This window comes from Lethenteron reissneri, chromosome 31 (genome assembly GCF_015708825.2).
Source record: "Lethenteron reissneri isolate LAM-NWPU_2019-01 chromosome 31, ASM1570882v1, whole genome shotgun sequence".
In the NCBI taxonomy this organism is placed as follows: domain Eukaryota; kingdom Metazoa; phylum Chordata; class Hyperoartia; order Petromyzontiformes; family Petromyzontidae; genus Lethenteron; species Lethenteron reissneri.
Genome location: NC_083809.1, coordinates 13,615,519 through 13,638,522, shown reverse-complemented (window position 1 = coordinate 13,638,522; position 23,004 = coordinate 13,615,519). Strand labels below are relative to the sequence as shown.

The window sequence follows — 23,004 nt, the reverse complement described above, 5'->3', positions numbered from 1 at the left end:
AATGTGTAAATGACGTGAAAATCCTAAGGGGTTCACAAACTGTTTTCTCAGCATGCACTGTACAATCTCAGAGCAAAATTGCCCAGCTCAGCACATGGACAACTATCCAGCGTAAAGAATTGGGAAAGAGACAATCTGATAAAAACAAAAATTGCATTTAATTCATGAAGCACACGAGGGCAACTTTGTAACCCCGTGCTGCCCAAGTGAATCGAGACTTGTCAACACAACAACCAACCGATTCGTTTTTTCATATCTCGAGATTTCGTTACTGCCAGCCAGCATACACGATTGTCTTGGGAAATGTAAAGGACACCCGTACATCATGTGGACCATCAGAACACATTTAACTCCGTGCCAAGAATAGCAAACGTTGTGAGATTTTCTCTCGTACAACGCGCAGAATAATGGACACCAGATGCAGAATGCACGTAACGATACTTTAATGTACGATGTTTGAAATAATTGAACACTTTTACATTTGGAATCAATTCGTCGTCAGCGTTTCCAACTTAAAGCTTAATCAATAACATCCGTCCGACACTCGCTTTGAAAGCGAACATATTTACATGAAAGTTCATTAGCAGTCGAATATTCGGGGGAACAAGAGCGAGTGACATTTTACACCGAAGCACCACACTTCGTATGAGGAAACCACAGATTGTGGTTAAACTTTACAGTGACAGTGTCGATGGGCTGCACAGCTGAATACATATCATTATTGACAAGCTGCATCACTGTTTATTTTTGTGCTTGTTTACCGATGCAGGCTTCACTTAACCTTAACTCCTTTTCGAAAGGCTTTGCCACACTTTTGGAGTAGGTGGCTACGTTACTCAGTAATGCAAATTGAGTAATTCCCATGCGATGTATATAAACGTTTTCTCGGCACTGTATGAGAATAAAGAATAGTAAATAGCACTGGATAACCGAGAAGAATCCCTTTCAGAACAGGAGAGACCACACAAACTCCACACAGAAAGGAAACACCTGAGTTTGGAATCAAACTCAGGTCCTTCTTGCTGAGGCACACGTTTTACCACTGTGCCACCATTCTACCTATCAGTGTGTGAAAACCAAGGCTGTAGCCATGGAGTCAACATTGGGAGGGGGGACCAAATCTTCCAGGGTGTCTGGGGGTCCCAAACCAGAAAAATATCTACATTTGAAAACGAATTATCTGCGTAAAATATTAAAAAATTCACTAACACATGGGATGGACTTTTTAAATATATTTTTTACAATAATATCTAATAGTGTACTGTATTACATTGCTCTGCTTTTACTTTGTCACTATTTCTTGTTTCATTGTATGTAATGGCAGAGATTAGGGATTAATAAATTACAACCATAACCACAATCATATAAACAGAAATCTATGTATTGATTTATATGAAGACAAGTCCAGATATTGTGGCCAAGGATTAGCAAAGTTGTTTTTATTTACATAGCATAGCAATTTTTATTTTTATAGCAAAATATTGGTGGGGGGGGGGTATTTTGAACATATTTTAATATTGGGGGGGATGTGTGTCCCCCAATATATATTATAATTACGGCCTTGGTGAAAACTATCAGATGAGATAGATGGATAATTCAGTCACCAGGTAAATAATAACGATCTGAGAGCCCAAGTCGCGCATGTGGAGTAATCATAGATTAATGTAGGCCCAGACTAAACAATGCTCTGCATGAACAAAGAATGTTGCACCCCTTGAAAGTAATATTCATGAAATAACTCGAATTTGTCATTTACTGGCATGTGATTCTTGTGTGTGTGGGTTAGCCAGCATAATCATGCATTGACATATCTGTAAAATTGGGTAAAAAAAACTGTTTACGTTATCTGACATTCACAAAACTTTAAGCACTCTTTGCGGCTTTGTGACTTGGGCAGCCACCATCATCGCTCACCCATAAGGTCTTATGCAGTTCTCTATGCCATGGCATTGAAAGAAAACAAGCATTATACAAAAAAAGCTCTAACATACCATAGGATGATAAACCATAAGTCCAGTTAATTCTAATAGAGGTTAACTTTCTTATTGTACAATGCACATTTAGTACAATCTGAAGTCCAACACATCTTTGCATAAACCCATGCACAAGCAGTGTAAACGGGCATACACTTTCCCTCGTCTATCATCGAGTGGGCAAGGCCTGGTGCACAAGGGATTCTCCCTTGGGTGGCATACAAGGTGGCCTTGGGGCCATGGCATCACAAGCAACAGATGCAGGCAACAGCTGTTCAGCCACCCGCCATGTCCCATCAGGTAATGCCGATATTACAGCCCATTTACTATTTACCGCAGCCGACACTGGGTCAATACAGCGAGGTTACTGCTGTTTTAGCAGTCATTGCAAAAGCAGTGATTGGCGTTTTTTTTATCGTCACCCAATTTAATTGCATCGCCCGACAGTGTAATGGTTAATGAAAACTTTTAATCTTTGCATGTCTGTTAATGCAAATTAAACAAACAAAAAAACGTTTTCCACCCTCCGAATATGTATGCGTGAAAAACAAACCACAACAGACCACTGGTTGATATTTCTCCAAACTAAACCAATGCAATTTTCATGAAGCGTCCTTTAATCTCCTTCACCAAGTGGCATTGATTTATACAGTAAGGTAGCAGATCATATAATCAGTGATGTACAAGTGCAGGACATGGCAAACATCCATGGTAGGTCTTCCGCATAGGTTTTCGTGTTTGTGCTGTACAGAACTCAAATGTGTTTTCAGGTTGTACCGATTTTAATTTGGCATAATGTTCGACGCTTACGAAGTTCCCAGCACGTGGAGAATTTTGGACATCACGCCAAACACGATACAACCATAAAACACATCGAACAATCAGAATCTTTATTTAGTTTGGAGGAATCCGATGAGCTATGATCTCATGGTTTGGTCGACGTGTAGTGTTCCTTGTAAGACAACGGTACACATCCCAGGATCATATTCAAAACAGAACGAGTGATGAGCTGTTCCAAGTTTAAAGTAACCAACCGCAGTAGTTCAATACGACTGTGTATTTTATCACGGTGTGCCTCGTTACTCTCCAATGCATTTCCAGGTGGTGTCGTGCGTTGCTTGGTACGATGTCCGATGCTTCGCTCCACGTGCTGGAATATTCTTCAGGCGTTCCTGTCGAAGCTCCCAGCATGTGCAGCAAAGTGTCAGATTTCATGCCAAACAACACAGAGTACAACCTGCAAAGATATCACAGCTGAGTACAAGGTCTTTTCCATAGAAAAAAATTGATGAAAAAAACCTGCTTGGCAACTGTTTTAATGCTTGCCCTACTGTCGAGGTCACTCATTTTGATGCTTGGGCGAGTTTACAGCTGTAGAATCCTTAACGGCAAACGCATTCTGTCTGTACCATGGGAAGGCAGTGTTACATTGTGTTTCCTGTCTGTGCGTTTGTGAAGTAGTATTTCATTTTGACAGTGAGTCACTGTCCTGATTTGTTAGTCAAGGAAGTATGCACAAAGCAGCTGCTTCTCTGCATTTTGCAACAACAAAAAAGAACGCAAGGATTTTATTTTTGTGTAAGCGCTACACAGCAACCCACAATATTTCATAGCTGCCTGAAAAATACACTTAGAATTTAAATACAGGAGAACTGCCTTATGTACACTTCAAATCTACACGTTTTTTTCTCTCTACTCCACATAAAACGTATGCATGGGACTTGACAGCGTGTGTTTGTCCACTCAATGTTTAATGCAGGAGATTAAAGATGCCAGTTTCCGAACACCAGACATCAATACTGGCTCACACAACTCAACATTTGCCAAACCACTTTGCAATGCCTGAGTGATGTGCTTTGTTCTGTCCAGATTACGCAAATAAAAGCTATCACTTTTAAACTGGAGAATTTATTACTCCTAAATTTCAGTCTTCAAACTTTACACACATTTTTAAAAATAAATGTTACAACTAACACACCAGTGTTCTAAAGTTTGGCAGTTGTGGTTTATCACCATAACACATGTAGTTTGGTTAAAATGTTTAAGAATTAATGTGACTTAAGGCAAGTTTTATATTCCACATTAGCCTTTGGAAAGGCTATTTAATATAGGTCTTTTTTGACTCGGACATGTTTTGCACGATAACATTTAAATTTAAATGTTCTTAGTTTTTTTTGCAGACAATTTTTACCAAGAGTTGAACACTGTTTTCAATCCACAGAATGCAGTCAGTGTTTCCATCTAACATGACATGACAGTTAATGTCTCTGAGGTGAAAGAACATTAATAACTGAAACTGCCAATGGACCAATTTTTTAAAGCCTCGGTAAAAGGACCATTAACTTTTCAAGGGAATACAGTATAATACATGTTGGATACTTGTAAAAAAAAAACAAATTAATAACATTAATAAGTTCAAGTAAACAAAACAACGAAAATATTTCAAGGCATGGAATTAAAACAAACCACAACCAATATTACCCAAACCGTATGAATACATATCACCAATTCGTTAAAATGTAAAAATACAACTGTGCGTAAAAAACAAATGCTTGTTAACAAACCAATCTGAAATGCTCACCACTAAAAACTAAGTAAAACAATTTCAAACTACAATGGCATAAAAAAACATAAATTAACTGCACTTTGAGGGTGTCCATTTTAGACTTGCAGGGTCGATTACTTTGTTGGAGACTGGTTTTGAGGCTTCTTTTTCCAAAAAGTCATCAATTACATCCTGCAACAAAAAAACAAAATGCATTTATTAATTAATAAAACAAATGTACGTGCAAACTCTCTCTCTGCTTCATTGGCCAACAACTTTGTTGCTTTAAACCGACTCGTATGTTACTTTTCAATCCTACATTTCAATGAACCTCAAAAACTTCAAGAAAATATCTGGCAGCAAAATGCTAAGCAATTCCCAGTTAGGAAGGCATTTCATTCGACCCTCAACTGCCTGTTAAGATACACTGTTGTTCATGTACGTGAAGATGTAATGGCATTCACAGTAACAAACTCATGCTTCCACCCATCTGTTTTTTTGGTTCTATTTGTGTTCATACTCTTTGGTTTCTTCGGAAAAGTCACGTAGGTAAAAAATTAAAATAAATTAAATCACGACGTTTCGGGTGCAACACAAGCGTCCTTCTTCTTAGCGAAAGAGACACACACTTAAGCGGTTGTGCTTTCGATAAGTTGTCCCCACCTGAAGAAGGATGCGTGTGTTGCGCCCGAAACGTTGTGATTTAATTTATTTGAATTTGTTACCTGCGTGACTTTACCAAAAAAACCCAAGAGTATGAATCCTTGCAGTCACGAAAACTTCAAATCTAGAATCTATTTGTATTCGCAGCACCATTGTTTTTTTTTCCCGAAAACCGCAAAATGTAACGAACAAAAGCCACGCCGCTCCGCATGTTTTGCCAGTTGTGCTGTCGCCATGCATTGTGCTTGGCATTGATGTCGACATTTTTTGCTTCCATTTGGTTCCTGAAGAAGCTCCCAGCAAGTGGGGCGCAACGTCGAGCATATGCTGAACGCTTGGTCCAACCCAAAAACTGCATCGGAAAATAAACTTTGCCAAAGAGGATTCAGTGTATGCGTGAAACTGCCAGCAGCTTCGAGTGGCTGAAGGTATGCACCTGTCTTTTGAGCACAAGATGTTTCCCTTTCCAGTACTTGAGCATCTGCAGGGCTTGTAACGTGTTCACAATGTCCACCGGGTTCACTGCCGTGTCCTGGCTAATTTCTGGAGCAAAAAAAACAAGTGCACGTGTATATAGACAGCATTCACAAAATTTGAGTGAAATATTAAAATAAAAATGCAAAAGACAATCCATATCATGCACGAAAAGACAACGGGGTCAATATGGTAAAATTAAGTGAGCGTGAAACAACATGAAAGAGTATTATTTGGTTCTTTTGGTAAAGTCACATAGATAGGTTCAGATTAAGAAAAATTAACGATCGCTTGTGTTGTGATCGAAACGTCGTCGTCTTTTGTTAATTTTATTTTTATTAATTTGAACCTATCTACTTGACTTTACCGAAAGACCTAAAGAATATGAATTCCTGCAGTTACGAAAGCTTTAAGTCAAGATTTAACATTAAAAAGGTTTCTCATCACAGAGTACAATATAGCTAGATATTACAACTCATCCGATGTTGATTGAGTCCATGGTCAGTCATCAAGTCGTATTATAAGTTCGTAGTCAACATCCCATCAGCCTTGCAACATGTAAATCTTAGATTTTAAAGCAGAGATGTGTGTAACCATGAGTTGTCTTGTCCAAGGCAGCGAGCGACAGAGCCTAAAGCGTGGGCCCAACCACGACCGGCAAAAGCACTGCTGCAAATGTGCACAAGTGGCAGCAGGCACACCTTTAATCGAGATCTCCTTGCCCTGGAAAGCGTGAAGATATCGCAGCAGCACCTCCTTCCAGTAGCTTCGATAACTGATGAGGCCCAAGTCGGACAGGGGCCTCTCCGGTGAACCGATCTTATTCTCCTCCTTGGACAACAGATAGCCTGCACAGCAAACACCACCGCCACCACCACACAGTACTCAGCTGGGGAACTACTACGGAACTAAACTTATACTCATTGGTTTTTTCGGTAAACTCACGTATGTAGAAATAAAATTAAAATCACGACGTTTCGAACGCAACACAAGCGCTCATCATCAGGTGGAAATGGCGTAAAACACATAGCGAGGGAACACACAGGGGGACACCACGCACAGCACATAGAGAACGGCAAACTGCATGGAGGCAAATACAGCAAGATGGGAGACGAGAACTCAACAAACCTTAGAAACATAATGTGATGCAGTTTGCCGTTCTCTATGTGCTATGTACGTGGTGTCCCCGTGTGTTCCCTCGCTATGTGTTTTACCCCATTTCCACCTGATGATGAGCGCTTGTGTTGCGTTCGAAATGTCGTGATTTTAATTTTATTTAAATTGTATTTCTACATACGTGACTTTACCGAAAAAAAACAATGAGTATAGTCATTTCTGCAGTCACGAAAGCTTCAATTCTAGATGAACTAAACTTCTTCATGATGGAACCCGGAACAGAGGCGACAACGTTGAACATAGGTGGCTAAGAATATTACACTGGACACTAAAAACGAACATACCAATTCATCGTTTAAGGAGGTAGATGCGTTCCTGAAAAGTGCCGCATTGAACGAAAATGTGTTGCGCGAGTAATTACTGCATATACAGGTAGTCCCCCGAGTTACGATGGTCCGACTAACGATATTTCGATCGTACGATGGCGATAGCAATACGACAAAATTGTAAAATTATTTAAATTTCGCACGGCTGGAAAACGCAGCAGCGTACGAGGAACGACACTGTACGTTGTTTTTTTTTTATAGCAGATAGGATTGTTTCCTGAAAAAACTTTCTATTAAATTGCAGTTCATATAGGTAGGCTAAGAATTTACCTGGTTTTTTTTACTTTACATTTTACTGTGCTATACAGTATTGTAATTAATGAATACATACGGTATATAGTTTATACAGTACGCTACTGTAAATTGCTGTTTTGCTAAATTATCACCATTTTTTAAGACTCCTGGGTAGGCTAGGCCATCTTCGACTTACGATATTTTCGACTTACGATGGGGTCGTCGTAACGCATCTCCATCGTAAGTAGAGGACTACCTGTACATTAAAGGGCATACATCAATAAAAAATGTCAAATGTGAATCACATTTTCACAATAACATCACCCTGCAGTTATCCCACGGTGGGACAAAAACACAGAGATTAAGGTATGCTGTGGACTGTATCATTCCGCGTACTGTATCATATCTCTCAGCTGCGCAGCTCAAGAAAGCAATTCAACGTCGACCGCTCAGAACCCACGTTATAACTGCTCGCGTTCCGCACTGTGCGCAGTGTTTCCGAATGGGAGACCCGCATTATAGCGAAAACGCGTTGTGTGAACGCGCGCTAAGCGGGGACTCACCGTACCGAATAAGGCAACTTAAAAAGGTACTTACTGAAATCAATCAACATTTTCCCATAGCCCTGCCTCATAAACTGTGGCATTGTCAGGATGCAGGAAACATTGTAGTTCAAGAACGAGTTTTTTTCCTGAAAAAGAGAAATTAGCGTAATGAAGTTGCTAAAAGAAGGGCAAAAGTCATACACAAGTTTCGTTCACAAACATACCACAAAAAATGGTCGTTGAAAAAACTTTCATAATGCAATCTTAAATCCCAAAACACTCATAAAAATGTATTTAATTCCACAAAACTTCAGAGGATTGCAACTACAGTGTGTGCGAGACCTTTGAAAAGTATCCTATGATGTGGCAGCCTGTGTTGTCACCCTCCGTCATTACATAGAAAAGGAAGGGCTCCACATCATAGTAGAGTGTCTTGTGGTCGAGGAAAAGCTTGGCCAGGAGACATAAATTTTGGCAGTAGATCTATAAAACATGGGGATGACAGGCACTCTCAAGTTCAGTGAAAATCCAAGGGCTCAACCCGTCATTAAAACGTTAACAATAAAAAATTGTGCTTGCTTAAAAGTCCACAACTTTGTATCGCACATAAATGTAGCTAATAGGTCATTCATACTACGGTTGGACAATGGAGTTGCTACCTTATTCTTCTTGCCATCCACCTCAAACACTGAAATGGTTCCCTTCCTGTAGATTTCATCTCCAGGGGGATGCTTCCATACACACTTCTCCTGCACAGCACAGACGTACATTATCCGTGCAACATCAGCCACCGCACAATACAGCAAAGATGACAATGCAAGTCATTGACGACTACTCTTTAAATCCATGGCTAATCAACAGCAACCATTCATAATGCTCCCTTTGGAAAATGCGTGTAATGCATATGAACGTTAAAAAAAGGTGATACATACATATGCTGGTTTTCACCATCATCACATAGTGCATAAAGTCCAACCACAAAGTTACAAGCCACCATGATTAACTAGAAAGGTGTGCAAGTAGCCCTCCACCACAGCAATTGTAAAAGTGTAAAGGTGAACTGGCAAGGTCACTAAGTCAGCCTCGACCCCAGATGTGTGCACCCACCGTGTGCCTCCGCAAAATGGTCTGGCTCTTCATGTATTTGAGGCAGAACTCGCACACGTAAAGCCGGCCCAGGCGTGCATACTCTTCAGGGTATGGCGAGTGGTACCAAGTGTCTAGTTCGTAGCGGCCAAACACTATTGACTTGATCATGTTTGTCCCCTCCGTAAGGTGACCCTTTAGCCGCATCTTCTCCTGAACAGGCACAGTCATCTGGGTCATCAAGGTCAGCACAACAACAATTGAGGATATTTTAACCAATGCAACTCCACTCTTGGTTACACTTAATACTACAAGACTGAAGTGGTGTTAGGGAGTGAGGCAAATTGTAAGAGGACAGAGTGACTTAAAGTAAACTAACACATGTTGAATTTTAGACTTTTATAAACACATCAGCGAACTTTGTTGTTTCATGTGTGTTTATTATTTATGGGGGAAATATTATAATTGGAGCCCAAATGGTCCAAGCCACGGATTGTTTTTTCAAACCAGAAAGGAAGTTCTAGCCTAATATTACTAACTGCAAAACTGACAAATCATGAACGAAACACATGTTTTATGCATGTTTGAAAAATCTGAAAACTTCACAACGGTCCAGCAAAAAAGAAAATTGCATAAATTAATGGCTTATGTAAAGCCAACTCTTACAAGTTGTTTAAATGAAATAATATTCTCTCCACTTTCATTATCTGACTATATATAATACATATCTGAGAATACAGTGCATTTAACAACAGACATAGGTCAATGCATAAATATGCTGAAAGGATTGTGAAGGTTGCTGAGTAAGCATCATAAGCTGTGAGATTCCACTAGTTCAAAGGGTGCACAAACAAAGGGTATCCAATCAAAAGTAAATAAAGCAACATATTACATAGCAAGGGGAAAAAACCTTACGGAATTAATGATTGCATCAACAAAACGGTGGCTATTCAAAAGTGCACAACTTGACAGTTATGAAATAAATAAAATGAAGCGTAATGCGATGGACTTAGTGGCCGTCCATAAATGACGTCCGCGATTTTGGACGATTTTTGACCCCCCCCCCCCTTTGTCACACGACATCACAAAAAGTCAGACCCCCCCTAAAATATGACGTCACAAAGCTCTGCCCCCCCCAAAAATAAATAAAAATATGCTTCAAATCGCTTTAAACTATTGTCATTGTAGTGCGTATTTAATGTGACGCTGCACTCTGATGTTGTAGGAGAAAACATTTATTTAAAAAGTCTATTTAATTAAGTAGAACGTCTTCTTGGTTCTTTCGGTAAAAGTCACGTAGAATGGAAATAATAAAGTAATAAAAATAAAACATAATAAAATAATTCTTATTATTTTATTATTTCCATTCTACATGACTTTACCGAAAGAACCAAGAAGATTAATCCCTGCAGTCACAAAAGCTTTAAATCGAAATTTAAGTAGAACGTGTTGTCTATATTTATTTAAAGTTGCGCATTTTGATGTGACTTCACATTTCTCAAACCCCCCCCCCTCGTCACACATCGTCACAAATGTCTGACCCCCCCCACCCCCCCCCAGGTGCGTGACGTCATTTATGGACGGCCCCCTTAAGACAAACGTCATAAAACTTTGTGAAGAGGACAAAACACTTTAAAGCGTAAGAATATGTTTAGCTTGTACACTACTCCAAGCTGATGTTTCTGTATCTGTGAAGGGCATTCCCCTGCAGGGCAAAAACAAGCACTTGTCCCCTGTTTCTTTGCGTTAATGATTTTTTTGCTTTTTAAAAAAATTGCATGCAAAAAACAATAAAAAAAAGTAAGTCTTTCAGTTTGCCACATATATATCCAAATGCATAACAATAAAAAGAAGAGTCTGGCCTTTTGTGTGTCTGTTCAAATAAGCCACGCGGTGCCCGATGAGCTTAACCAATCATATCCAAATGTGCCATGCAGTTTTAACATTCGTGTGTGGCAAGTGTTTTAATCGACAATAAAATTGCATTGACTTTGACCATCACTATCATTAATATTATCGAAAAATCTATCGTGAAACCTAAAGTAGTTTCTTCGTGAGAAAGGTGAGATTACCAGTCGTGTTAGAGACTCCCTTCACAGGTCAAGTCGTGCACTATGGATTCACATTTGAGGCATTTCCCTGCCACAGTTTCCCATGCGCGGCTCGAATGAAAAGGGCGTGCAAACAGGCAGTGGCCCAGCACAAGTGTAGCCGGTTATGGAATCAGGTTGTGCCAGGGTTGGGTGTGCCAATGTCAGGTGGTGCAGTACCAAGTCATCCGACGCCCGTGCTTGGGCCTTGCGGAACAGTTCCAGGTCGTAGTCCGAGGTGAGGCCCTGCAAAAGGGGTTCTCGGCTATTTTCTTGACTTCGTGGATTTTCCTGAAAAGACCCCAGTTTGTTACGATACTATTATCCAACTCAATCGTGTTACTGAAACACTACTTACATGCATTTTTTTACCCAATTACCCACGATAAATTGTGCTCACGGGGATCAAATTATTATTATACACAAGCACAACAAAATAAGTTTCAACCCAACTTGGAAAAACACCAAACACTATTCTAGACTTACCACTATTTTCTCTTTCTGCTCAGCCGGAGGAGTTGAGCGACGCTTGCGCAGCTCAACTACTTTCTCCTTGAAGCGCTGCTGCTTGCTTGGCGATGCCTACACAGCACAACACCAAATCCGTCAACACCTGACGCTACCAACGGTCTTACGCACATCACGCTCTCACTGGGACCTGACACCTTCAGCACATTAACACGTGCGGGAAACACAGGCCTAAATACATGCATTGCACCACCTTATCAGCAAACATTTCGACTTAAGAATTATAACCATACTGGTAGGAACCTCCTGATTACACCAGCCCACAGAGGATTATTGTGTTCGTCGTGCAGGGAGGGGCTGGGTGGGGAGGGTGGGGCTGGGTGGGGCTGGGTGGGGAGGGGCTGGGTGGGGAAGGTGGGGAGGGGCTTGGTGGGGTCGATGGGACTGGGTGGGGGGTGGGAGGGGTGGGGCTGGGCAGGGAGGGGCTGGTCATCCCGTGGTGCCCTTATAAAACTCAACGTTTAACCTACTCACGCCAGCTTGTGCTCGCCCTCACAGTCGGGCATATTTGCGGAATACACCACGCCGCCGTTGACCCTGGCCATTGACCGAGCAACCCAACGTTCCTATCAGCTCCCTCCGCAGGAATGTGTTATTAAGGGCATTAACTTTTACCAACAGTGTTGAAGAACGGAAAAGCAAATCAGAGGTAGAATATTAGGTAAACATGAGAATAGGTTGGTTTGGAAAATAGGTCAATAAATATTGTCTTAATTATTGAACTACTTTGTGAGCGTGTTATAAATTACAACAGCAACCACAAGCAGTATAGACTGCGCCGGTCCTTCGACCCAAAGCCGCTAGTAGTTGCCTGTGTTCATTGTTTGGATTAAAAAGGCCGCGAACCTGCTGCCTCGTGAAGTGGCGGTTGTTTTCCAGTTGCTTGTGTGCTAGAGTTCTCTCCTGCTTTTCACGCTGCTGAGCCCTCAACTACACACAAGGTAAAAATCAATCAGAGGTACTCTTAAATGCTGAGATATTAGGATGGGGTTGGGGTAAAAGTGCGAAGAAGCGGAGCAATGTTGTACTTAAGCCCATGTTAACATGCAGGCGAGAGATTCACATCGTCATACAGAGTTCAAGGCATGTGCTCAAATCTGCTTTCATGTTCAGGTTTCATTACATGAATCAAGGCATTTCAAGAATCAAAACCCAGCCTTCTGGGTGTAACCCTATTATTGTCCTTCACAATATAACTGTTAAGTTACTCAGAATAAATGTTACGTTCCTGTTGCTGTAATTAAGGTTTGCTTATTTTTTTCAAATTTATGTCATTTAAATCTTATATTTTTAACGTTTATGCTACTGAGACTCTGCTTATGGAAGACAATGTTTAAAGAGGAAAGTGGCAAAATGGGCAAAGCCGGTACATGTGACCCGTGTTCTCACCTTGCACTCTTCGGCAGAGAGGTTGTGGTACAGGGGACACCCTGAAATGGAGAAGTGTCGTTCGTGTTTCCCAGTGAGGTGACCTAAAGCAAACACACAATGCCACGTAGTCTTTAATTATAACCTATCATACTTATGTCCAAAAACATTGCTCTCGCATGCTGTTAATGCTTTTAGAATCACAATAAAACCTTTCGAGCAAGATAATGATCTACCCATCGACTTATATTAAGCTCATGATACATGCATTTGAAATAATTTTTTAATTATAATCAATGCTTTTATATTGAAATGTTGCTCATGAATTTAAGCAACCGCTCCAAACACTAGAAGCTGCTTGAAATTGCCTCCATTTAAAAAGAAAATAGATTCTTGAATCGAATGGTGACTGAATTATGACAATTCATTGAGTTGCGTGGGGTGTAAATTGTTACACTCGTAGGGCTAATCAATGGCAAGTATAGCTGAGCATCGATACCGAGGGAGTCGCATCCCGGGGTGGGACACTTGGAGTTGAAGTTGTAGCTCTCGTGGTATCGCCTGCGCTTGGGCCGGTTGGTGAGATGGCCGGAGAGCTCGTGGTACGGCGTGCCTCGGTCTGCAAAGTCCTGACCAGGACTCGCTGCCTCCACCTCCGACTCGGAGAGGCCAGCGATCTCCTCCGGTGTGCGCGGAGGCGTTCGCTCCCTCTCCACAGGAGTTTTCAATTCTGTGCACGTGCAACGCATTACAGCTGCTTGTCTAGCATTTAGAAATGGAATGTATAGTCTAACAAAAATACAACATGTGGAAGTCACGTATCAATTTATCAACTACAATGGATTATTGCGCTCATGGTATGTGGATTGAATTGTGTGAATTTATTAGATTGGAGCGCCTCTTATCCTCGATCTTATAATGTGCGACTAATGTTATCCACGGCCATAATCTATGATCTGCGGGATCTATTATCTCTATGACCTGCTGAAGTGGTTTAATGATGGATTGATGATTTTGATGATGATGGTGTTGAGGATAATGAAATTGTTTCCAATGATGATTGCACAATCTCGCGCGATCTCTGTGTGCAGCCTCAGTTTCTGGCTGTGCCCTAATGCAGCATTCGTACTACACAAGCTGCAAATCCACAAACAGTGCCCCCTCATATTGCTGCAGCTAAGAGGAATTTCACTATTATTGGATTTAAAATTCATGAAAATTATAGACAAATGCTTTCTTTGGACTGATGGAATAAACAAGACACAGCAAATGAGAACGACAATTAAAACACTCAAACAAATGATCAATTATCGAATCCAACGATAACCACATTGTGACAACTCATGAAATTGGGAATAGTCAGGTGAATCCTTATATACCTAAGAGATGCGGTATAGTGCCATACAAACAATTCTTACCTGGAGGGGGCTCTGCAGGCAGATCTGACTCAGAGAGTGAGCGCGTCCCTCTCAAAGGGTATTTTTTAGGAGTGCCATTCTGCTGGGTGCGGACTGAGCGCCGTGTCGTGTATGCAGAGTCTTCTGCTTTAAACACAATAACATTTACTCTTAACACTTATTCAATCACTTGCACCAACATGACCTTAATCCAATAGCAAATAAGTGAAAGTTGTATTGCTTGAATCTACAAAATGGGTATGTAAATGTAAAAGCAGATACATTTGTTCACAATGGAAATACGTGCAAATGAATATCACGGAGTTACAATGACACTGCTCTTTTTTAAGGAACGCAACTTGAAACTCATGAGAAACAAGCATAGGTATGTATTTTATAAATAAGGACTATGTGGTTTATTCGTTGTCTTTCTTCAATATGGTCATTCATACTTGACTAGACACTTCTGATGATGCAAATGCAACTCATTGAATAAATTAACCACAATAATTTTTAATATTCTTGGTTCTTTCGGTAGTCACGTAGAAGGGAAATAATAAATATAAAACAATAAAATGCTCACGACTTTCGATTGCAACACAAGCAATCATCATCAGGTGTGAAAACCACAGCAAGAATATTTTTAAAAACCGCCACTTTTTTCAAAATTTCTTGCCACGGTTTTCACACCTGATGATGATTGCTTGTGTTGCAATCGAAACGTCGTGAGAATTTGATTGTTTTATTTTTATTATTTTATTATTTCCCTTCTACGTGACTTTACCGAAAGAACCAAGAATATGAATCCCTGCAGTCACGAAAGCTTGACATCGAAATTTAACACAATAATTTTCTCTGAATTGTATTTGCCGCTCTCATTTCATTGGATTGATTTAACGGCTGTAGTAAGAGTGCTACATCTGACCATATGGTCACACGAGGTTAACTTAATGACTGCGCCAGCAGTTTCACTGCTCGTGTTCGCGAAAGTTGCTCCCTCCTCCCGTACCGCAGTGGAAGATGATGTCTGCATGCATGGAGGCGGCGCGGGTGAGACGGGCGGAGGTGCGCCGGGGCTGCATGTCACTCTCCCAGGTGCCTTGCTCCACCGCCGACTCCAGCTCCTCCACCGTGTGCTCCCCAGAGCGCTGCAGTTCACAAAGAAGCCAAGGGTCATTTACACAAAAATGAGACGGGACAGCAGAAGTGAAGTCACTCTTACTTTGCAAACCTATTCCGTCAGTGCTCAGCGGCCGGCAAGTGTTGATTACCATACTCTTTGGTTCTTTCGGTAAAGTCACGTAGGTATAAAATAAATAAAATCACGACGTTTTGGGCGCAACACAAGTGCCCGTCATCAGGTGGAACAACCACAGCAATAAACAATTGCTGAAGCGGGCAAGAGTGTAGCAGCCATGTTGATTACCATGCAACGATTCGTCATCATCAGCCATGATCTAGGCATTACCTGATTAAGTTTCCACAAGTTTTAACCATCTCTCAAAGTGTTGCGGTACAACAATCCATCGAGCACCTGCACATGAGCTGATGATATCAGGCTCCATCCATCTCTGTGATGGATGAGCTCTCGGACGGCTTCCCCATGGCTGCTACACTGTTGTTGTTCCCGACAAACAATCATCATCCTGCCCAAGCCTATTTGATTCGCAATCAATATTTTTTATTTAACTTGAGTGTTTTGCCTAATTAAGAGGTTTAAACTTAATTTGGAGCTTTCGTGACTGCAGGAATTATTCTTTGGTTCTTTCGGTAAAGTCACGTATAAAGATTAAATAATAAATTAAATACTAGCATACTATAAAGATAAAATAATAAATTAAATACTAGCATACTGTGCTTAATTTCATTTATTATTTTATCTGTATACGTGACTTTACCGAAAGAACCAAAGAATAATTAAGAGGTGTCCAACAACGTGACAAGGTTTTTATCACGTGCAGCCTCAAATCGCCAATTTTACCTTAATTCTAGATTTGAAGTTTTTCGTGACTGCAAGGATTCATACTCTTTGGTTTTTTCGGTAAAGTCACGTAGGTAAAAAATTAAAATAAATTAAATCACGACGTTTAGGGCGCAACACAAGCATCCTTCTTCAGGTGGGGACAACTTAGCGAACGGACACCGCTTAAGTGTGCCAATTTTACCACCAGGCGGCGCAAGACAACGCATTTGTGACCTCGAAGCCTGGGCGTGCGGGAACCAGTAAAAAGAAACACTTCAAACGACCTACAAAAACAACAACACGAGACAACCGCAAGGTTGGGCGCCCACACACAAAAACCCGTCGCCTGCATGCGTGCATGCGTTTTACTGGGACGGTTTAGAGTCCTTAACACCCAGGCGCTGCGAATGATTAATGCTTGCGGTGATTTACATCGGGGTCACACACCAAGGAAACAAACCAATTGGGAGACGGACACGGTTACATGTGGTGTAAATGCGAAGTACTGTACAGGAGGCGCTCGGGTACAGTGGTGGTAAATACGAAGTACAAGTAGTCACGCGTGCCTGAGTGTCAATCACACGTGTCGAGCGCCAGCCACACGTGTTTGCACTTCGGCGCTGATCCGTGAAGAACATGCGACAGGTGGCGTCTCACAAAGGTGGCAACGCGGCACGGAAGGCGGTACCGGGTGCCATTGTCTCTCACCGCCCGCGTTCAATAAGCGAATATAATAAGCAAGCCTCATTGGTTTCTCCACGGACATTGAAGGCACGAAGCCGCACATAACCACCCCGCTTTTCTAACCACTGCTGCTTCTGCTGCTTGTCCAGCCACCACCACCGCCACCTTGCGCACATGCACATGTAAACACTGCTCGATGAGGGCTCCCCCCCCCCCACTCACGCCGTGCGGGTGTTCATATGACCATACTTCATCACGAAGGTCAATGCGTGAGTTGATGAAGGCGGGGATCAAAGACGTGGGCATGTAGAAGTGCATGGCAATGGTTTAGCTACACTGCCCTTCTTGCCCATTACGGAAGGCTGGCGCATATTAAGTCAGTGATGCATGGCCCACACTTTCTGCTGTCCCAATGCCCCCCTAATGCCCCCCATTGCCCTCATAATGCCCCCCAATGCCCTGTGTGTCCCTGGCAGTGAATCTCCCTGCTGCCTTGCCCTCTCGAGGTGCCCTCCTGTCCCTGCGGGTTCGTGCTTTTTTCCCTCGCACACATTAACTCAAGTCGCTCTCTCTCTCTCCCGTCTCATAACAAAAACACAGTATCAACGAAACAGCATTTGCAACAGCAAGCTCGTGTAAAAAAAAAGCCACCGCTCGTAACACAAGTCATAAATAACAATGCAATTTTTAACAATTACATTCTAACAAGACGGAGCCAGGCGCCGTATTCGCATAGCCACCCTGCCGGGTGAGGCGCGGCTCGGGCGGCCGGAAATTCAGGTGAGATCGAGGCTTTCCTGCGGCCTACTTCGCCTTTTTTATGTAGAACAGCCACAGCGACAGCCCCAAGAGCCCAACGAGGATCCGAGGAGCAGTGCTCCTCTCCTACATCACTCACAGGGTGTACAAGAGCAATGCTGCCTTTGCCGTTTAATTGTTGTTATTGTTGTTGCTGCTACCGAAGCAGGAGGCCAGGCCCAATAAATCGCCTTACCTTCCTGCGCGTCATGTTCGCTGCTCCGTCGCGCGTGAGAGCCAGGGGTTTGTGCGTTGTGTAGCTGGTGAGGTTTGTGTGTGTTGTTGTTGTTGTATGTGTGTGTTTGTTGTGTTTATTTGTGTGTGTGGGGGGGGGGGGTTTGTGTGTTGCGGTCTCCGTGAACAGAGCGGAGCGCGAAACCGCGCGACCCCGGTACCAACGAATGGGGCGTCACGTGACCCCGCCACCAGACCCAGAGTGGAAGCCACAAAAATAATATAAACAACAGCAATAATATAAACAGCAATACTATTAACATCAATATTAATAACAACTAAAGTATCAACAACACCAACAAGAACAATATCAACAACATCGATAATAACAATATAAACAATAAAAAAAAATTCAACAACATCATTAATAACAATATCAACAACACCAATAATATCAACAACACCAATACCATTATCAACAAGAATAAAAAAACCAACAACACCAATAATAAACAATAATAACCATTACAACACGTTTCAGTGACAGTCATGATATAACAATAATTATTATAATAAAACAAATTACATTACATGTACAATTAACTACACTATGGGGACCTCATTTGCCAGTAAAAATATGATAATTGGTTCTTTACCCTTCTATCTGGCAACAAAACTGACACCTTTTTTTACAAGGAGTCATGTTTGCATAGACCACAATACCTGCAGTCATAAATACAAACAATACCTGCAGTCATAAATACAAACAAAAGACAAAAGACATAACTCTGATAATGTGCACATTATCAGAGTTATGTCTTGTAAAAAAAGGTGTCAGTTTTGTTGCCAGATAGAAGGGTAAAGAACCAATTATCATATACAATTAACTTTCATAATAACTGTGATAGAAAATTACAAAACCAATTAACAAAACATTAATAACAATAAGGAAATATAATAAACTGGCTGTACCCGGCGTAACATACGCCGATCTAGCGGATCTTAGTTAAACATTCACGCATTTTTTTTACTTATATTTTTCCTTCCAAGATTTATCTAAATCTACAATTGTCAATTTTTAGGTTTTTCCCAACACTACACTGAACGAATCAAACGATCTAACCCTTGATAGAGTAACATAATTAATTGGAAGCTATCTGAATTGTTGCACACATCCTTAACCTTATATATAGATAGCAATTATAATTAAGACATTACAATAAAACAATTAACATGGCGATAAATAATTTCAATAAAAACAGTAAAAGAAATCAGGACAATTCAAGTCACTTATAACAAATAACAAAAGCCATAAACATACAAGTACATAAGAACAATAGAAAAACGTGCATAATATGGACCTTTTCTACACGCACAAACTCATACACACTCACTGTCATTACAATTCAAACCATACACACAAACTCTCCTGCACACAAACCCCTAAACACACACGCAAACTCAAACACACACACAAACTCATAAACACACACACACACAAACTCATACACACACTCATTGTCATTACAATTCAAACCATACACACAAACTCTCCTGCACACAAACACCTAAACGCATACACACAAACACCTAAACACACACACAAACTCCTAAACACACACAAACTCCTAAACACACAAACCCTAAACACACAAACTCCTAAACACACAAACTCCTAAACACACAAACCCTAAACATACACAAACCCTAAACACACACACAAACCCTCCCGCATGCACACGAAGATATACAGACACAAAGACAAAGATACCCCGTATAGCCTTAACAGACTGTAGGGGCAAGTGCTATTAGCGAGTAGCACCTATGAAGACCGAAATAGCACACGAAGGGGTGGGTGGCCAGCACCACGCCCGGCCGCCTTTGTCTTCCCAGTGGTGATGTTTACACACCACACACCAGGTACTCATTTGAGACTGAGTTGACCTAAGGGAGGCCCAAGACCGGTTCAAATAATCGTCACTGGTGGTGGCTGTGAGTGGGAATCGAACTCGGATCGCCGGGTTCGTAGCGCAACAACAACAAACGCCATTCGCCACTAAGTGACGGTGACGTCAGCACGGTGTTTGTGCCAGGCTAAGTGCACTTTAAGGCCACGTGGAGTGTCGAACGCCCGCTGGCAGGTCACGGAGCAGACCCAGCAGGTGCCACGGGTCGACTGACTGAGATGACCGAGATGACTGGCTGATGCACCACCTGTGCCCCATACTGTGCCAACTTGCTGTGCTTTAGCCACCCGGCGCTCCGCTCGTTGTTGTGAGCGTCGCTCCTCCGCCCTCCGTTGTTGTTGGAGGGCGACTGCCTCCAACTGCCCAGTAGCGTCCTTCACGAGCCTCCTCCACAGAGGCCGATCTTGACACCGCTGGTACCAGTCATCGGCAAGTCCACTCAGCCCCACGTCCTCCTGTACCACATCACTCCATCTCTTCTCTAGCCCGTGTCACTCACCCACTCACTCACCCACTCACTCACCCACTCACTCACCCACTCACTCCATCTCTTCTCTAGCCCGTGCAGAGCCCGTTTAGTCTCCTCAATGCGGCCAAACAGAAGCTGCTTAGGGCATGAGGTGGCTGGGCATGTGAGCCACATGACCCTGCCTGCCGGATGAGTTCACCGATGGGACTTTGTCCAGGTCTTTCAAGGATTTGTGAGCTCCTCACACAATCCAGACTGGTTAAACCCAGGATGGATCGTAGGCAGGCCAGCCTAAATGTTTCTAGCCGGTGAAGATGCTCCACTAGGGGGGTCCACGTTTTGCAAGAGTAGAGAAGGGAGGGAATGACCGTGGCCGAGAAGACCTGTAGCTTCGTGCGGAGCGACAGACCAGGTAGCTTCCACACAGCGTTACCCAATCGATGAAAAGATATTGCCACTCGACTGATTGGGAGTGAGACCTCTGCTGTTAAACCGGAGCCGGTCAAGAGCACACTGCCCAGGTATGGAAAATTCTCTACTCTCCCCATTAACACACACACACTCTCTCATCAACAAACATACATACAAATGCTCTTTGGTTCTTTCGGTAAAGTCACGTAGGTATAAAATAAATTAAATCACAACGTTTCGATTGCAACACAAGCAAAAAATAAATTAAATCACCACGTTTCGATTGCTTGTGTTGTAATCGAAACGTCGTGATTTTATTTATTTTATTATATACCTACGTGACTTTACCGAAAGAACCAAAGAGTATGGATCCCTGCAGTCACGAAAACTTCAAATCGAGATACATACAAATACACAATCACACACGCGCGCCACTAAAGCCCCTTTGGCAGAGATGACCAGAGCTGTCGCTCAGCGCTCGCGAAATCTGTGGCAGGTTTTGCACAAAGCTGACCAGGACCCACAGCATTGGCACTTGTGCAGCTGGACCCTGCTCAGCTGAGTGCACGTGGCATGCCGGCAAGTCCCCCTTTGTGAGCCCTGCAGCAGAGTGATTGTCACACCGGGGTCGCCACGAAGAGGACATGGCAAATATAAAAGTCAGCCCATCACGGCATCGCAAGGGGAGGCACTTCTGCAAAGAGGCACTAAAACACATTCCTGCGGAGGGAGCTGGTAGGAACGTTGGGTTGCTCGGTCAATGGCCAGGGTCAACGGCGGCGTGGTGTATTCCGACTGTGAGGGCGGGCACAAGCCGGCGTGAGTAGGTTAAACGTTGAGTTTTATAAGGGCACCACGGGGTGACCAGCCCCTCCCCACCCAGCCCCTCCCCACCTTCCCCACCCAGCCCCTCCCTACCCAGCCCCACCCCTCCCTCCCACCCAGCCCCACCCCTCCCACCCCCCACACCCAGCCCCACCCAGTCCCTCCCTGCACGACGGACGGACACAATACTCTCTTGTGGGCTGGTGGAACCAGTGGGTTCCTACCAGTAAACCATCGCTGCCTATCTGGTAAGACTAAATTTGTCTAAACGAGAAAAAAAACTATTTGCCCTCATGCGCAAGACTCCGTGTAGCGAGGCGATTTTTAAGTTTTGAATTTAAATGACTGCAGTTGTTTAACCCAGCAGTGGAATGGACATGACTGGTTATGACGACGAACTAGTATTCTATTTTACTGCACTAAGTGCCCTCAGAAGCGTTTCAAAATACAGTTTGAGCAGCAGTGAGAGTGGGGTGGATGGAGGGAGGCTTATTTGGAAGCGAGTTTACAGGCTCAAGATTCGATTACGTAGCTCCAATTGAGTGGCAAGCAGCCATTCTAAAACACAAGCTTCAGCCTTAGAGGAAATTGTTGTGTCCGTCGTGCAGGGTGGGGGGTGGGCTAGGTGAGGAGGTGCTGGTCAGCCCGTGGTGCCCTTATAAAACACGTTTAACCTACTCACGCCGGCTTGTGTCCGCCCTCACAGTCGGGCATATTTGCGGAATACACCACGCCGCCGTTGACCCTGGATATTGACCGAGCAACCCAACGTTCCTACCAGCTCCCTCCGCAGGAATGAGTTATTTTGTAACGTGGCTGGTGTCCGACAACATAAACAATCACCAAGCACGTGCCATGAAACCCTCAAATTATGTTCTTCAACAAAGGTTATGCTAAGACTATGATTCTTATCATTTGTGAACCGCAAGGGGTGAAGGACCCCCAGATGCTGGAAATGCTCATGAGGGAGGGACCTGGACCTTAATGGAGATGCGGAGTGCGGCTTCCAAGAGTTCATGACAATGCTCACCATCATCGCCACAGCCTGCCACTCATTAGTCAGCCGAGTGGCCAGTGGCCAAGCCATAGAGCGTGCACAAATACAGACTAAATTTAATTCAATCGAATGATCAAAAATGCTTAACCAATTTCAAATCACTAACATAAAATGAAATGTTAACATGTCTTCGCTTTTCCAAATCACAATTAGTTGGATAGGTTGGGGTGATGCTGCAACTCTGCAGTACAAGAGCTAAAATTGCACAATGAGCAACATGGATTCCACAAACACAACCAATTGTATCGACT

General features: G+C 42.7%; 1 protein-coding gene across 5 annotated transcripts; it reads right to left on the bottom strand.

Annotated features, from left to right (window-relative positions):
- Positions 1–3,526: 3,526 nt before the first annotated feature.
- On the bottom strand, positions 3,527–18,238 carry LOC133349828 (histone acetyltransferase KAT7-like). Of its 5 annotated transcripts, none has more exons than XM_061563628.1 (15): positions 18,047–18,238; positions 15,415–15,553; positions 14,427–14,549; positions 13,508–13,738; positions 13,030–13,112; positions 12,487–12,570; positions 11,599–11,694; positions 11,293–11,403; positions 9,044–9,253; positions 8,596–8,685; positions 8,279–8,419; positions 7,989–8,082; positions 6,357–6,503; positions 5,618–5,724; positions 3,527–4,710 (listed from the first exon to the last, which is right to left on the bottom strand). In XM_061563628.1, exons 1-15 carry the CDS (start codon positions 18,059–18,061, stop codon positions 4,609–4,611), a joined length of 1,773 nt encoding a protein of 590 aa, XP_061419612.1. In that variant the 5' UTR covers positions 18,062–18,238; the 3' UTR covers positions 3,527–4,608. The 5 variants fall into 5 exon arrangements, with proteins under 5 accessions (XP_061419612.1, XP_061419613.1, XP_061419614.1 ...); XM_061563629.1 differs by having other exon boundaries at positions 9,044–9,235; XM_061563630.1 differs by lacking the exon at positions 12,487–12,570.
- Between the last annotated feature and the right edge of the window lie 4,766 nt (positions 18,239–23,004).